A 17043-nucleotide genomic window follows, 5' to 3' on the forward strand; every position below is an offset into this window, starting at 1 on the left:
AATTACCGCTGTGGTGATGTTCTGATTTACTAAATGTCCCATGTTTTTGTATTCAACTGAAAATATCACTGACATTAGCTTTGTGTGTAGCAATGTATCCAGCCATCCATTTTTCTAGTTTCTGCTTCAATATTGTTTTTGTATTTTCTCCTGGAAAATTACACATTTACTCTTAACATGTATCTGTTAAATAAAAAGGAAAATGTGTCAATTAAATTGTGGCCAGAACTATGTATAATGCAATTCATTCAATGGGTTTACTGGTATCCAATCTCCCTATTTCTCTATAGAGCTGATAGGCACAATATACCTAGGTGGAAATTAACTGTGAAACGAAGGCTCACTGAACATCACACTTTCATTCCCTGATGGCTCTGAACAATGTCTAGAGTTAATAAGTTGAGATAGTGTAAGTCCACATAAAAGGCTTAGGAGCAATTAACAAATCAAGGATCTGAACATTTAAGAAACAATGATAGGTGAGACACTCCTCTTCTATTTCACTGTATTTTTTAATCTTTCTGTTTTGAAAAATAAAACTAAGGGAAACTACAAATGATAGAGAGGTGTCCATTGACCTTACATTTCAATTTTCCTTAAAATCACTGTTTCTCAATATGTAAGAGATTTCAGTGCATTCAAACAGGTATTATTAATGTATAAGTTAACCATTATTGACTACCTACTAGGCACACCTGTAAGATCAAAATTACCAACTATAATCCGGATCCAAACTCCCTGTAGTTAGAAATAAAAGGTGAACCTGTTCCTTACGATCAGTGTTTCACAATATGTAAGAGATTTGAGTGCATTTAAGCAGATTTTACTAATGTATTAGTAAACAACCTTAGACCACCAAACAGGCACTACTGTAGGATCATAATCACCAACTAAAATCTGGATCCAAACCCCCTGTAGTAATAAATGAAGGACAAAGCTGATGATATGGTTTGGTTGCAATGGCAAAAATAATTTTTTATGAACTAATGTTTTAAACACATACAGACAATTTGGTAGCAGCAGAGAACTTCACAGTCCATTGAGCCTAGACTTCAATAGAAAGGAAGCAATTGTGAGGAGATGAGAAGTAAAACAGTGTTGTGAAAATATATATTAAAAAGAAAATACATCAGTATGACAGTGTAGCTGTAGATCTTCTTTTCGTGATATTAGGTACCTTTTAAACAATAAAATATGTGAAATGTCAATTGTTAAACATCAGTGGAGTATCTAATGCTTGTTTAAGGATGCATAAGTTGTAAGATGTTGACAGGCATCATTTAAAAAAAAAGAAATCTTCATTCAGTATAATTTATGACAGCTACTTAAGAGGGTGGTGGGCTTAGTCATTAGTTTGTTCTACATATGAATATATATTGAAAATGCATTTTACATTACGATACGTTATGAAACAAATACCTGAATGAATTTTGAGCCAGTTGTTTTCTCATATTTTGTAATCAATAATATAATATGACATCCAGCTTTAGCTGTATGCATTCACTGAGAACTGCCGTAACAGAAATATTATACTGACTGGAACTTTACATAAAATATGCAACAGTCTTTCATGTACAAAAGTCACCATTAACATCATATTTATTGTTATTTAGTTGCTCAGTAAAACATATACAGATATATACATTATGCATGAATACAGAAGACTGCACTTTACATATTTAAAAAAGAAAAAATAACACTCAATTTTATGAGTTGTCACAGTCTTCCAACCAAGCATTTAAGAAAAAATATCGAGAGTAAAAAATGAAAAGAAAGATTACAGGGTTGCCGAACACACAGTAGGCTGAACTTTCCATATTCTACATGTGCAAGAACAACTTTAGAAGACTTTGCTTTGCAGTACTGGTTACCAGTGTTTTTAGATTTATTTATTTAAAACGTATATTTTAATTTGTTTTTGTGAAACATGATGCACATATCGGTTTTTCGTTTTCATAGTTTTGTCTAAACATGACAGTGTTTAAACATTAACACCCTTGAGAAAGTGCATGTTAACGACATTTCCCAGGCTGAAAGGGATCCATTTTTTCTGACTACCAAAATAAAATGTAATACGCCATTTTCAGAGGCAGAACCCAATTTTGAGCTCCTATGGATTTTTTAAATAAAATGACTATCACAGCTTTAGCATTATTAAAATATTTAGAAATAATTGATTTTGTGTAAAACGTGTAAAATGACTACTATGACTATCAATTGAAGAGACAACATTTCTTTGTATGTGTATGCTCTTGTGTTGCCATGGAAACAACAAACCTGCTTGATAAGCAGTATCCCTGCTCTCAGTATTTTGATAAAGGATGGCCTCATGCACATATCTTTGCAGAAATGACTTTCATTTGTGACCCCTAAATAGCACATGTCAATTGGTAAAATGGTTCGCTATAGCTCGTTGATAACACGCAACTACCAATGCATTAAGCTTTCATTGTGTTCCTTTAACAAGTTCACCAAGGTGCTTTTGAGATTTTCATTTGAATTGAAGGAGATTCCAATACTATGTCAATTACAACTATTTATCTGACTAAAAGTGAGAAAATGGTTTGCCTTGATGCAGGCACACCTTACAAAGTAAAATATATTCTGCTAGGTTATCAGTGCTGCTGATACTGGTACAGGTTCAGCATCCAGGCAGTCACTATTGGTCATCAATCCGAATATGGGGTATTAGGATTCTAATAAAATGCAATTGATTAAGGCAACAATTCTGCATCCTAAATTGTGGTACATATCTGTTTAATTTTCTCCCTGAAGCGAAAATTAAAACATTTACACCAGTTGAAGGCCAGTTTTATCTGTTAATATTAAAGTATAGTTTTTACGTTGTCCTTTAAAACCAGGTCAATTCTTGTTATACAGAGTATGGTGGCACACTAAGTCAGTACTCTTGGTTGGTTTTGGAAATGATAATAGACATTATTGAATACAAGTCCTAATCTTTAAAAGATCTTGTTTTGTTGCATTTTCTTTACTCCACAATCAGATATTTGAAGGAGTCTTGGGGATCATACCCTGTTCATTACATTAATTATCATGCTTTAAACATTTTATTCCCAGAAAATGAAGAGTAGATATTAAAAGCCTGCTTTTTCTTTTTACCAGAAGTTAGAGACATCCAATTTCAAATATATGTAAAAATTAAAAATGCAAAAGAAACGAATTCCAAAGGATTACTTGTTTAAGGTGCCAATGAAAGTATACAGTTGGGGTAAAAAGAGTGCACACACACCTTTAAACATTAGGTCCTTGTATTTGTAAATCACCTGCTATATCATGGCCTGAGCAGGTTATTTGCACACAAAAAACAGTTATGCATGTCTTGGTGTAATCTACTTTGATTCAACATTGAACCAGAACACACTTATACAACCTTTAGGTTTATTTACTGTCTTTGAAAAAATATACCTTTGGCAAAGTTAATACTGTGGATCCCAAGGACTTCATATTATCTGACGGTCATTTAATAATATATTTATATATATGTATATACTAGTATATTTTTATCACTGGCCTTCAAAAGAATAATGCTGATATCCAAAGCACAACTAAAGGATTTCAACATTTAAAAAAAACTTGAATTGAACTATCAACCAATTTATGTGGACAAAAAGCATGTACTCTAGAAATGGAACATGATTTATGGGGATCATTTTGGATCCAGGAATTGCAAAACCTGCACACAAATGTTATTTCTGTCTGTTCTTCCACCAATGCTTCCCTCGAGACGATTGCAAATTGTACTCCTGTGTTTTTACAGGAAACTACTACTGCCATCTATCTGGTGGGTTTTTTCCCCATGCAAACCACTGCACTGGAGTCATTACATGTGCAGAATCTGTATTTCTGGGTATCATATCACCAGTACTGCATTGTATTGCGGACATTAAACTAGAAAAAAGAAAGGACAATGTGTTTTCTCCAAAGAATATGCAGACATATTTTGGACCAAACCCAGCATTAGCAATGAGGGAGTTGCTGATTGTTTTCTTTTTCATACATATCTTGCTATTTCATCAAAGAAAGAAATTATGGTGGATTAGGTCTAGAAAGTAAAATTTTAGAGCTTTTGGCCAACTCATCTACTAAAAAGATCTGAGGGCTGCAATATCATTCAAAGAATATTGTTTTTGTTTTTGAGGCAAAGAAATACATCTGCAAGCTAAATTCAGCATACAGAGCTAATTGTCTGCCTGGTGTAGGGCTTAGTGAGTTCTTCCGGATTGGCATGTTATTGGGTACCAAGCAAAGAAAAAATATATAGTTGTCTTATTATGCCAAACACTGTTTGGACATAAATGATGATGTTAAAAATTAAAGCCCTCTTCCATCACAATCAAAAATAGAATGCCAGGCTTACAGAATAACAGCAAACTGTGTTCTCTATCAGGTGAAAATAAGTGTTGGCTAACTGTAACAGATTTAACACTGGTAACATACTGTGGAAGAAGATTAAGTGAATGAGGTGTGTCATAAATTAACCCTTTCCAGTCCATTTGCCAATGAGCAGTTACCAATCTAAAAATAGTCCTCCTAACATTAACGGCCCTTTAGAGAGTTTGTTTCTTATATGAAAAATACATGAAAATATGGGTTTTCTTCAAGTAAGGGCAGCCACAAAAGTTCCGAATCTGTTGGAGATGTCCGAATGCAGGGATCTCCATGTTGGCACTGGCGTCCGGCCCTTTGATTCGCTGATGTCATCCGTGCAGTGGAGGGAGAGGCACTGCAAATGGCTGCCGGCCTGGGCTGCTGCTGAGGTCTTGCTTTGAGGGAGATCATGAGCTGAGAAGAAAAAAATTGAAATGTCAATGCAAATCCTGTTTGGTATGCCTTGTAAAGAAAACAACATACTAAATTAAAACTGTTTAAAAAAAGGTTTTGATTTGTAGAACCTAGGAACCAAGACAGATATTAAAAAGCACCGACTAAGTAACTAAACATTAGCCATGATTACACATATCAATTGTTCACAAGGATTTCAAACTGGTTACAATGAAAGGACGAACTGGCTGTGAAAGAGGAAGGAGCAGTAATAATTAACCAATTTAGAATTCAAGGTAACCTTTCTACTTCTGCTTTCATGTCAATTGCCTTGAAGATAAACTTCGGAATAAACATTGGGAAGATATAGCAAGTTACTAGCAGATTTGGCTCATTCTACCATATGTTTTCTACTGTTCACAATACCTGGCTTTGACCTGGTACAATCTGTTCATAAAGTGTCTCACGTATGATTTATAAATCTGAAGCATATCCGGAGAGTAGGACACGCGCCGATTCCACTCAGCCTTCCATGTCTGGAGTCTCTCTGCCTCAAATGGATAGAAAGCCACCAGTTGGCTAGTTTGGTTAAAGAAATACGATTGTTAGAATGTTTGTAGTGCATGTTCGAATATGGTGTTTAGGCAGTTGTTGAGTGCCAGTGAGAGCCCCTTCTGATTAGTAGTTTGCTGAGTAGGAGCCCAGAGTTTTTTAGACTTTGACTAGTTTCTCTATGTTAAGTTTGAACTAAAAAATGCCATTTGGAGGGGCTACAAATAAGCACATGAACTTGGGTGTTATTTGTGATGTAAAATTGGATGAGGGCATGATCTACCGTAACGATTGGTGTACTGGATGTAACTTCAGTGAAGTTGTCTAAAGAGAAAATAAGGTTGATAATGTGCCCCTTTTGATGTATGGCCTTCCGGACCTCTTCTTAAAGCCTCAAATCGAAGATGAAATTATACTACAGCTAGGAGGGTTATTGTATAGGAAATTAAAGTTCACAATCAAATTTATGAAGTTGATGGAGATACAGCCAATCACTTCTGCCACTTTTTCCCAAAAAGAGACGAGAATGGGAAGAGGTCAGTGGACAAGCAAAATGCATACAATACTGGTTGCTGATAATGTCAAATGGACAGCCAATATTTCTTCCAATCAACAACTAATTTTCAGGACAATGACCACATTCAAGGCCATCCTGAATACTATTGCTAGTCTTCCCCCTATATGCTGGTATCAATTAAGATGTTACAAGGTGAACCCCGTAAGTAGAGCCTCCACTATATCTGGTCTAGATATCTCCTGCAACCAGGTCTCAGTCATACAGAGCACATCAAGTTGAGTGTCGTTCAACAGAACATTGTTTCAGCTTTGTGTTTGAGAAGTGATCTTACATTCAATAAAGCTACTTAAATGTGGCCCCTCTGCATGCCTGTGTCTTGATTATCTTTGCAGGTGTCAGATTAGATGTAGTAATGTAAATTTCAATGATCGTATTCCAGAGATTTGATCAGAGATTGGAACACTCATGTATCTTAAGTTGTACAGTGTGATGTTGTTTTAAGTATACCTGCATTGTTACCAGCTGGACGGTCAACTTGTTAAGACGGACTTCCATTGGCATGCCACAGCACAACCACATTGCAGCTGCCTCTAAATATGTCTAATGGTCTAATACACTAGACTGCAATGGTCTTGTTCAAAGTCTCCCTCCAAGATGGCACAATGAAACAAATAGAAAAAATACTACCAGAGTGCTAACAACTTTAAAATCCTAGAAAAGATTGTGTTCTAATTAGAAAATGTGGTGGTCAGTAACAACATGTTATCCCAAGAGCAAATACAAAGAGTAGGTTATCCCCGCAGATGAAAGGAGTAATGCTTTTAAAAACGGTGTTTCTGAGTCCTCATAACAGTGTGTCCTAATAATAATTTGTGAGCAAATTGTCAGATACACAAGTACAGATAACGGCAGGCTTTTGAGAGTTTTACAAAGTCACGGTTGGCTCAACAGAAAACAAGCAGAAAAATTAATAATCCTGCATCGCCACTGGAAATCTGCTTTTAAATATGTGTCTGCACACATTAGACAAGTAGTTTCAGAATGAAGAAACTTAAATAAACCAGACCCAGCGGCCATGAGAATACCTTTGGGTTGTGATTCCAAAACAAACCACAATAACGGGTTTGCTACTTATATGCAACTGTTATGTCATGATTGCTATTCTTGTCATTAATCATCACCTCAAGACTACAAAGGCAATCAGTAGCAGTAGCAAGACCTACTTTTTCAAATACTTTACATAGAGTGAGCTCCGGCTCCGCCCAGAGGAGTATTTCAAACTCTCCTTGTGCTAATGGTTGCTTGATGTATCATTCCACCACCCACAGAGGGCTTTGTGCTTGCATTGTAATCCATGAGAGACTGTTTTACATTTCAAAAGTACACTGATTAATCACATATTATATTCTTTATCTTATAGATGCGTTGTATACAGAAAATAAAATGTAAATTAAATGTTTTCTTTTTTCAGGGCAGCAGGCTTGTTTTCATATTTTAGCCAGGTCACAAAATGCAAGCCAAACCTATTGACTCCAAACTTGCTAAGGGATGATGAGGAGAATTGCAGTGTGAAACACTGTAGAAATGAGTGGGGTAAGTAATTTGTACTGAGCCTCATCCTGACGATGAAGGGAGAGAAGAAGTAGATTAGTTTTAGAGTATTCATCACTGTTTACGAATATGAGGAGAGGGGAGCTTAATGTCATCAAAATGTGATGAGATCTTTCGCTTAATTTGATTAGATTGTGAATGGACTGGTGAAAGAAAGTAAAATTCTATTCGAATAACTTGAAATGGTGTCTATGAAGTGTGGTAAGCGGATTGCACCAAGAATTCAAATATGTATGAGATGAATGTAATGAACGTTAGTAACCACGAATTTTTAGGTTTGGCGTTAACCAAGAGCTTTTGATTTTTTATAAAAATATATACTTATAATACAAACTTACAGGGGCTTTTAGTCACTCCTCACCATTTATTGGTCCGCTGCAGTGTCAATCACATTTTGCTTTTGCCTATCACAGATTAAAATATGGGGCACAGTCTCAGTCCACTTCAGTCATTGATTTCCTGGCTTAAAAGAACATCGGAAGCGTATCGAAAACAGAACTTGATTTTAGTATTATCTGGTTTAGAGACAGACACAATATAGCTCTCTCACCCTCCACAAGGTTTAATGCTGAGAAAAATAGTGACTAAAACAGGAATGTCCAGCCTAGGTTTAAGAAGGGATGAACTCAAGATAGATTTTAATATTACCACTGACTATGTAAATTAGTTCTGTCTATAATCATTGTATACCAATGTAACTCAAGATGATATCCTGAAAAACGTTCATGCATCCTGTCACTTATGGACCTATGTTGGACAACCCTCATTCAGAAGGTACCTTTTTTAATGGTATTCTGATCTCCAGAGCCTTCAGAGAGTGTTGACTCACATGGAGATTATCTTATTCAATGTGTATTAAAAAATCTCTTATGATATCTAGATTGAATACTGGCATTTAAGTGTATTTTATATGCAGATTACCAAGTAGAACACCATTTGGGATTAATTTGTCAAGGCCACATAATTTAAGAGAATTAAGACAGTTTGGACAAAGGTAATTATATCATTCAGAATTCACTAGAATGTGCCAATTCCCCTTTTTAACTATTCCAGATATTCCAAATTCATAAAAGAAGTATAAGAAATGTAAAAAATGCATTTTGCACACAGTAAATTCTGTATAATCATTTTCTTTGTCTAAATTCCCTTTGCACTCGGAATTTCTCTCTATTCTTAAATCTATACACTTTAAACAACATTATATTTGTTTAATGTGCAGTGTTTCTAATAACCAAATATTGAAATCTATGTAATTGGTAATAGGCATATATTATCCAATTCACTATTATACAGATACAAAGAAATAAAACAAAGTAAAGGTTCTTGAAACAGAAGCCTTTAACTATGAACAATGCATGTGAAATCCAAAAAGGCAAGTGCTAAGACTTAAAAGTCAAGTTTGTATCACTATCTTGCCCACCTATCTTCAACAACAGACTCAAATCTTGGTTCACTGAACGTGTAGGTTGATGGTCTTAAAAATACACCAAATTATCACTTGACTACAGTTCATCATTTTTCAGCACAGAACAACTTTTAATTTGGTTCGCATTGTTATTATGTGAAGGTTTGTGTACCCAGCAGCAGAGAAAACTTGGTAGGCAGTGTTTTCATAAGTCATATTCTGGTTATGCAGATCTATGAGCCTTACCAATGTATTGTTAAAGGATAGCACCTTAGCTGGTATGACCAACAAAGCTAGTGAAGAGGTCAGTTGTTATGGCGAAGACATCATGTCCTGATTGCAAATGATTGTCTCCCATTTTCACCCATCATTGTTCGATTTTATCATGGTGGTAAAGCTCACTCAAATGAGACTTCAAGATCACATTAGCAAAATAAAAAAGTTTCGATGCTATTAAAAACATGCCTTACATAAAAGAGTTGCACAAAATGATTGAAAACCTTAAGAACTCTGGAATATGGGTCTTTTTCGCATTCCCTTTATTTATTTAGGATTGGTCATCCATATCATGTGCCTGTTTTTTTAACGCTTTGGCAACCCCTATGTTCAACTTAGCAGAGAAGAACATTGTTTTTATTTGGGAAAAATCAGGATTCATGGCATTTTACAATTTAAAGCAGCATTCATGAACATAGAAATTCCTCAGTTTGTTGGCTTATTTCTCAGTGTTTCTGCAATCCATTCATAGTAATCTGACAAAGGAAGTACAAGGCAATGCTTACATAGCTGCATACAGAAACGGTAGCATTACATTTTAACATAGAGGTCACTGGGGAAAAAAGTTTTTCTGTCATCTCATATAGTTCCACAACTTGCTGTGTTAGCACAGGGGTTCAAATCTTGTGCTTGCTTAAAATTAGAGCATTCGAAAAATAAATGTTACTAGGTTGATTGAAAAAAAGATAAACATTCTGAGCTTGATTAGAGTGTTTGCCAATAGGAATTTGTTTTAATTTGCAGTGTACCCAAAAATAAATCTAAACATACACATTCATCTAACCTGAACAGACCTTTCGGGTCTCAAGACATGGTAGGTGGAACACTTGCAGAGCAACGACGCACGAAAGAAGTGCGCACGGACGATAAGCTGGAGGAGGATTGTACCACCTGGGGGGAACTCTTACAAAAATTGACAACGCTGGGGAACAATTCACTGTTTGCTAACTCATCCGGCACCCTCGATGGGAGGGGACCATCAGACGGCGGGAGAGCCAGTCCTGAAAATGCACCCCTGAATAGTGCCCCTAGATAGGCGTACCAAGGGGATAAGCAAATATAGTGCCTACCAGGAGAGGGATTTGGTTGTTGTGCAGTGTGCCCCAGGGGAGTACGAACCACATATATGATGTAGGATTCAGCTGAAAGGGAGTGGGTAAGGGGGCTAGAGCTTTACAAATTGTGATACAGTAGCCATTCTTATGCATATCCAGATGTATTGTTGTGTTTTTAGACTTAAAATAAAGTAAATAAAGCATTTAAAAAAACACACACCTAAGGAGGGATTCAGGGTCCTACATTAAATTTGGGAATTATTCTAACTTTTGAAAGTAAATAGTAACATTAATATTCCAGAAAGTATAATGTTTTATTTGAAACCATAGAAATGTAATTTTCATACATATTTTGTATGCAGTTAAAGATGTGCGCTGAAAGCATTTTTCTCACTCGTTTATATTTTGCACAGTGTTGCCCCTGTATTGCTCATTTAAACTTCATTTTGTGGTAGATCTCTCTTTTTCCATGTGTATAACTTTCCTCTGTCAATGTGTATCCTTGTGTATACTTGTTGGATTTGTGGAGTGTGGTTATACGTGTGTATGTCTTTGTCAGCATTCAGGTTTCTCTCTCTCGCATTCTCTTGTTCTTCTCTATGGTGGTTAGCGTGCTCACTTCTGCCTACCTCTGTCTCTTATAGCCACAGCTCATGCTCTTGCTTTTTAAATTTTTCTTCAAAACACCTTCTTTGTGTTTGCCTCTCTCACACACCACCATACTGTAAAGCTCTCTTTTGTTAAGTTGTCTATCTCATTTGGTCTGTATCTCTCGCTTGCGATTGAGCATTGCTTTCCCCGTTCTTAACTGAGATCAGGGAATGTGGGTACAGGCATGTGCATAAACCTCAGTCAAACCGTTACGGTGCAGGAGGAATCTGAAAGGACATAGCAATCTTTCTACTACAGTACCCATAAAGTATGTAAGTGGCAACAGAAGAGCAGAGGACTGGGTAGGTGCTAATCTTGGGAGGCCTGGTACACTGGTCTCTGAGTTGCTGTAAGGTCTTTTACTTCTTCTCGGCCCATGCCTCCCAGATAACAAATCCATTGCATCAGCAAAGACAGCCAATTGTCAAACTAAGTCGATGTTACCATTTGTTCTCAAATCCTTCACCAATGCAACACAGAGACAGAAGGGCCCTTATATGCCACATTTGTTTTCCCTATGTTTGTGAAATGGGATAGGAAGGCAACCTATATGTAGCTGTCTATTTTTTAGATCTGCCTGAATCCACTAGAGGGTTCAGAGGTATATCTCTGATTCTCCAAGTCAAAGACCTCACCCTCATTTCCATCACCATCAATCGGTTGATCCTGAAGAGAAGAACCAATCAGAGAAACATCCTTCTTACCTTTAATTTCTCATTAAAACTGCATGCCAGGCATTTTAATGATCTTTTGTGACAGCAGGACAACATTCTTACCAATGTCAGACTGGTGTGCTGCCATCATGCAAGCTGCACAAAAATAACTGGGATCCTTGCTTCTAGCCCTGTGGGAGAGGACACACTAATTTTGGGACTTTTCTCTATTAACTTGTTTTTCTTCATAGAAGGCTCATCTCCGCCCATAGCTTTCCTGGCAGGAAAAAAATAAACTTACCATCAGGCTAAAAGATAAACAAATCTATCCTTAACATCCGTAACAAAAGAAATGAGACATCAAGAAAAGTTAGTAAGTTAAAAGCTAAATAGCAATTGAAAAATATATATGAAAAATATATATGTTGACTTAAAAAATGCAGCTTTATGAGGAAATCTAGGAGATTTCTGTTGTGTTGCACCTCCAAAGCCACCTTCAAGGGATGGACCAATTGGGTGACGTACCTGAGGGAAGCTGACATCACGGCCCCACGAAACACACCATGGAGAAATGCCAACAGGGGGATGTGGGCAACATTGGACAAATTCCTAGCACCCTACGAGCCCCCATGAAAAGCGCTAGACAGAGACAACCAGGGGCCTACCGCAGGTACCTCGAGAGCAGGACGTCCCCCCCACCCCCTCTTAAATCTTTACTCTTACCCCCTCTCTCTTCCCACGTCAGAGTAGACAACAAGATAAGGGGACCGATAAGACACGTGGTACGTATCACCACATCTAGGCTGGCGGTTACCCCTAACACAAACGCCAATGAGTATATGTTCTATGTTATATGTTGCACGGCAGGGAGGCAGGGACGCTCAGGTGTATATGCCCATGGGTTAGCGATACAACCAACAACCAAACCGTGTACGCTGGGACACCTGTATGAACAAAAGCGTTGAGCATTTCATGTTTTTTGTCATATGTTGTAAATGTGAAATATACCAATAAAAATATATTTTTTTTTTAAATGCAGCTTTATATAGGAGGGGATCCTGAAGATCTATGGATTGGGAAATAACACGAACTAAGGTGCATGTTCAAAAACTGATAAAGTAAATTGTACTACACTAGGAAAATGCCTACCACATCAAATGGTCTGACTCAAAGACATGCTCTCCAAAAGGGAATGCTGTAAAAAATCTTTAAACTCAATTCTAAATTATTCATATAGAAATCACTGAAAACATTTTAAACTCATGAACGTACTTGAATAAAACTAACATTCTAACAAAGCCATGCATCTACCAAATATTTTTCTATTGATCTATTTACTGAAACTGATCTGAGTACATATTTGTTTTCAGAACTGATTATAGGATGTGTTCCAACAAGCCAGTTCCAAAGCAGTGTACATGTTTTTATTTTCATTACTCAGCTTTGGGATTATTTACCAACGAATTTTTTTTAAAGTTCACAAATCCATTATATGTAATGTTGTGTTGATTTGTATAGTGCTCTCTTATCCCGAAAGGGTATCCAGGTGACTGGGCAGGTGTGCGATCCCCAAGCTGCTTATATGAAGAGCCAGGTCTTCAGCTTCTTGTGAAACACAAGACATATGTAGAAGGCTCTAATATGTTGAGGGAAGTTGCTCCATGTCTTCGGTGCGATGCAGGAGAATGTGGAACCTCCATTTTTGCTTTTGTAGATGCGGGGAGTGTGTGTGAGTAAGACAGGGTGCAGGAATCTTGTGGGTTGGTGAAAGTGTATGTAGCTGTTCAGGTATTCTGGTCCTGTGTTGTGTAAGACTTTGTATGTGTGCGTGAGAAGTTTCAATTTATTGTGCTTGTGAATGGGGAGCCAGCAAAGCTTTCTGAGGTGCAGTGTGATGTGTGTGCAGCATAGTGGGCTGAGTATGAGGTTTGCGCTGTGTTCTAGATAGTGTGGAGTCTGTGAAAGAGTTGTCAGGAGATTCCTGCATAGAGTGTTGCCGTAGTCCAGCCTGCTGGTGATGAGTGCTTGTGTGACAGTCTGTCTGGTGTTCTGAGACAACCATTTGAAGATCTTTTGCAGCATGCACAGGATGTGGAAGCAGGAGGTGCATACTGCATTGACTTTAGCCAAGATTTTGAGCTTGTTCTCTAGGACGTTCCCTAGATTTCTTGAGTAGTCTGTGGGTGTGGGTGTTGGTCCTAGGTTTTAGTTCTTTTCTCCTATGGTTTATTCTGCCAAAATAAGTTTTTACAATACCTTGAATTCTGACGACCACTTGAATTTAATGTGTGTACTTGACTTGCAAACTTATGGCCAATTAGATTTCTTAACGCTTTCAAAGAAAACAATTCGGTACATTTTTAACTGCAATTCGGTCAAAATTAAATGCACTGACATAACTAAAAATATAGAACTATGGCAAGCAGCATTTTTTAATGTAACTTTGACTTGATATGCAGGCAAAGGGCACTCACACCTAAGCAGCACTATTATCCACAGTTCCTGAGATGGTTGGCGGTATACATACTATACTATGAAAGTGAATATGATCCGAGGAAATGCGGGACGTAATCAATTACACTGTTAGTTCCATTGCCTCTACCATCTCATCAGATCCAGCTACTGAACTATCCTTTCTAAGGATTGAAGATTTTCTATTTTCCAACTTTCCCATAGTAGAGATGTACTACTTTGGTGCAAATAGCAAAATAACAAGAGGGCTCTCTCTGTAGTTTTACATCTTATTCTGTCACCAGCACCTCGTTTGCACTGTGACTTCTTTCCTGCCACCAAATCCTATGGTAGGGGAATGTCACCAAATTGTGCATTCCAATTCCAATTTAAAAAGACATGTTTGACCTGATTTTGTGCATCACATTTTACATCCAGTCTCACAGACTTTGCACTGATGTATTCCAACAACACTTATTAGACAGCATGCAATTTAAATAGCTCCAAAATTCTCACCATAGGAATAATCCATAAATGAAGTATAATCTAACAGTCATTATCTGACTCAGTGACATGAATTTTTTGAGGAGGGACTTTAACAATAAACCATGATGAATTTCCCACTCAGAAACAAAACAAAAGTGAAAACTATGATTTTTCAGTATTCTGTTTTCTCCCTGACTGTCACACAGGAGACTTTCATTGGGATTTGGACGCCTTCATAAGATGCAGTACATTTGCTGGCTTGGCTCCATGTTTTTAATTAAGGAGTATATGTGCCTGTAGTGTTAGTGCTGTCTGCACAACATAATGGGAACAGTATGTGCACGTGAGTGGGTGCATGCGTGCGTGAGAGAGAGAGGAATACTACTCTCCATGTGTAATTTAGAGCAGACGAGAGTGGGGCACTGCCTGGTAAGAGCATGGTTAGAAGCGGTGTTCACGGCTGCATTTCATCTTCCTTGTAAGATCAGAATGACAAACAGGAGGTGAAGATCTCCGGAAATGCTATTTGCCTCAGGGCTTGTCCCTTACACTTCTGCAAAGGCTCTGACAGAGCATCAGCCACTGCTCATGGCTGCCCATCCCATGCACCTTACACAGCACTGGCCCAGTGTGAGGCAGCCCGCCCTTGATAACTACCCAAGCGTGAATTTCTCCCATGGATACTGATCAGGTCAAACATGTGTGGGTTGACTGAGAAAAAAAATCTCCTTTTCCAGCAGAAGAAATTGTTCTTTTTTTCAGTAGCATCCTAAAAAGAAAATATAATCTCCTTTCAAAATGTTTGAGTATGGGTTAACAGTCACAGGTAATAATAAATGGGAGTTGCAAGCTTTTGTGAGGCAGCAAACCTAAATATAGAGTACCCAAGAAATCCCCTAGGACAAGATATTTTGTGAACAAATCTTTCACATGACAGTATGACATATTGGTTTAGAAAGACTTTCTGTTCTAACACTCACCAAAATCAAAGCTTGTGTGTCTGAGGTAATGCCAACGAACACATAAAATGCGTATGTACAGATGGAAATACATATCTTGTTAAACAAACTCTCTTACCTATGTTAATATGGTGTTCCGTTGTCTTTTTTTTTTTTAAGACAACTAAGATTTAAAATTCTTGACAAAATATTCAAAGGTACTTTCATTTCGTCTTTAATGTTATTAATGTGAGCACATGCACACCTAACATCAAACCATCTATTCTACCACTATGCACCGCTTTCTCTTCCAAATATTTTCCAGTTGCAATCAATTGAATTGTAATACATTTGTGTCAGAATAAAGGCCTAACGAATGCCCCTAGACTTTAGGCAGAAAGAATTGTCATAAAAATTAAAAATAAATGCAAATGTCTTAATACTCCTCTGTAAAAGCGTTTCTGTTTGCATTAATCTATAGCTTCTTCTTAAAGTTATTGCATTTATTGTGTTCAATTCATTGAAACCAGTCATATTACTAAACACTTCATCGCGAAAACATCTCTTGACACTGGATAAAAGCTGTGAAGTCAACACTTCTCAGGATCTATTACTGTCAAAAGAACTACATGTCTTGATCCCAACAAGTTCACAGAGCTGTGTAATAAAAGCAGGCGCCCGGGCTGCTGCAGCACAAGAGAATAACAGATGTGTGTCAGCCACAAACCTGCTACTATGTGTGCATTCACAAACATTAAGCAGGCACATTCCCACCCTAAATACATCTAAGTAATTATTTATGTCAATAGAAGTGAGAAGCCCCAATCCAGCGTGGGAATTGGGTGACAACAACCCCAAAATTAGTGGGGATGTAAAGGAAATATGTTTCCCCATTGGAAACACAAACAAATGACCAAGTTCAAATACACCTCACCGTATCATTTGCACTGGTAAAAGTGTTTGCTCATGCAATTACTTGTAGGAATTTACAAGAGTTGCCGGTTCTCTAGACTCCTAGAAATCTTTGAGAATTAAATGATAGTCAAAAAAGAAGGCAAATTATAGACATAACCCTTTGAGTCCACATTTTTTAATTTAATTTTCAGCCCTTATCTTTTCCAATCACACTGCTAACCTTCATACCTCGAGTAATCAAGCTAGTACATGGCCAAAATAACAGTGTCCCTTCTACTCGTGTTATTTCCAACCTCAAATCCATCTTTTGTTATACTTTTTACGTTGTTGTGGCATAAAATCCAGTGTACGCGCCATAAAGGAAATCATCTGCCTTTGCCTAAAACCCCACCTCTTGTGAAAGCTCTCCATGTGTGAGTACGCATAAGGAGTGAGAGGACTTTGCTTTTAATCCTACCATGTGGGGGTACACATTCAAGTAAAGCAATGTCACTCTGATTCAAATGATTTTTCCACTCAGACCCTCTGATTTCAAGATACTACATCCAATATCAGGAAATGTTAGTACAAAATTTACATATAGCCCACCCACTAAAATATACCACTGAAACATGAAACGTGCAAAATCCACTCACAGAGGATGTTCGCACATGGATCAGATTCACCATGTCTTTTGCAAAAACTGTTCTAACTCACAAAATTACACAGAAGTAAATCACATTCCATTGCGTTTCTATTGTTTGTGAACTAC

At 37.3% G+C, this 17043-nt stretch overlaps 1 protein-coding gene across 1 annotated transcript in view; it reads right to left on the reverse strand.

The window, feature by feature from the left end:
- Positions 1 to 1581: 1581 nt before the first annotated feature.
- Positions 1582 to 17043, reverse strand: part of MN1 (MN1 proto-oncogene, transcriptional regulator) — a 71610-nt gene continuing 56148 nt past the window's right edge. The window contains exon 2 of the mRNA XM_086943147.1: positions 1582 to 4803. Within this exon, the coding sequence (XP_086799273.1) occupies positions 4619 to 4803 (185 nt within the window). The 3' untranslated portion in view covers positions 1582 to 4618. The remainder of the gene's footprint in view (positions 4804 to 17043) is intronic.

This window comes from Lissotriton vulgaris, chromosome 11, assembly GCF_964263255.1.
Source record: "Lissotriton vulgaris chromosome 11, aLisVul1.2, whole genome shotgun sequence".
Classification (NCBI taxonomy): Eukaryota; Metazoa; Chordata; class Amphibia; order Caudata; family Salamandridae; genus Lissotriton; species Lissotriton vulgaris.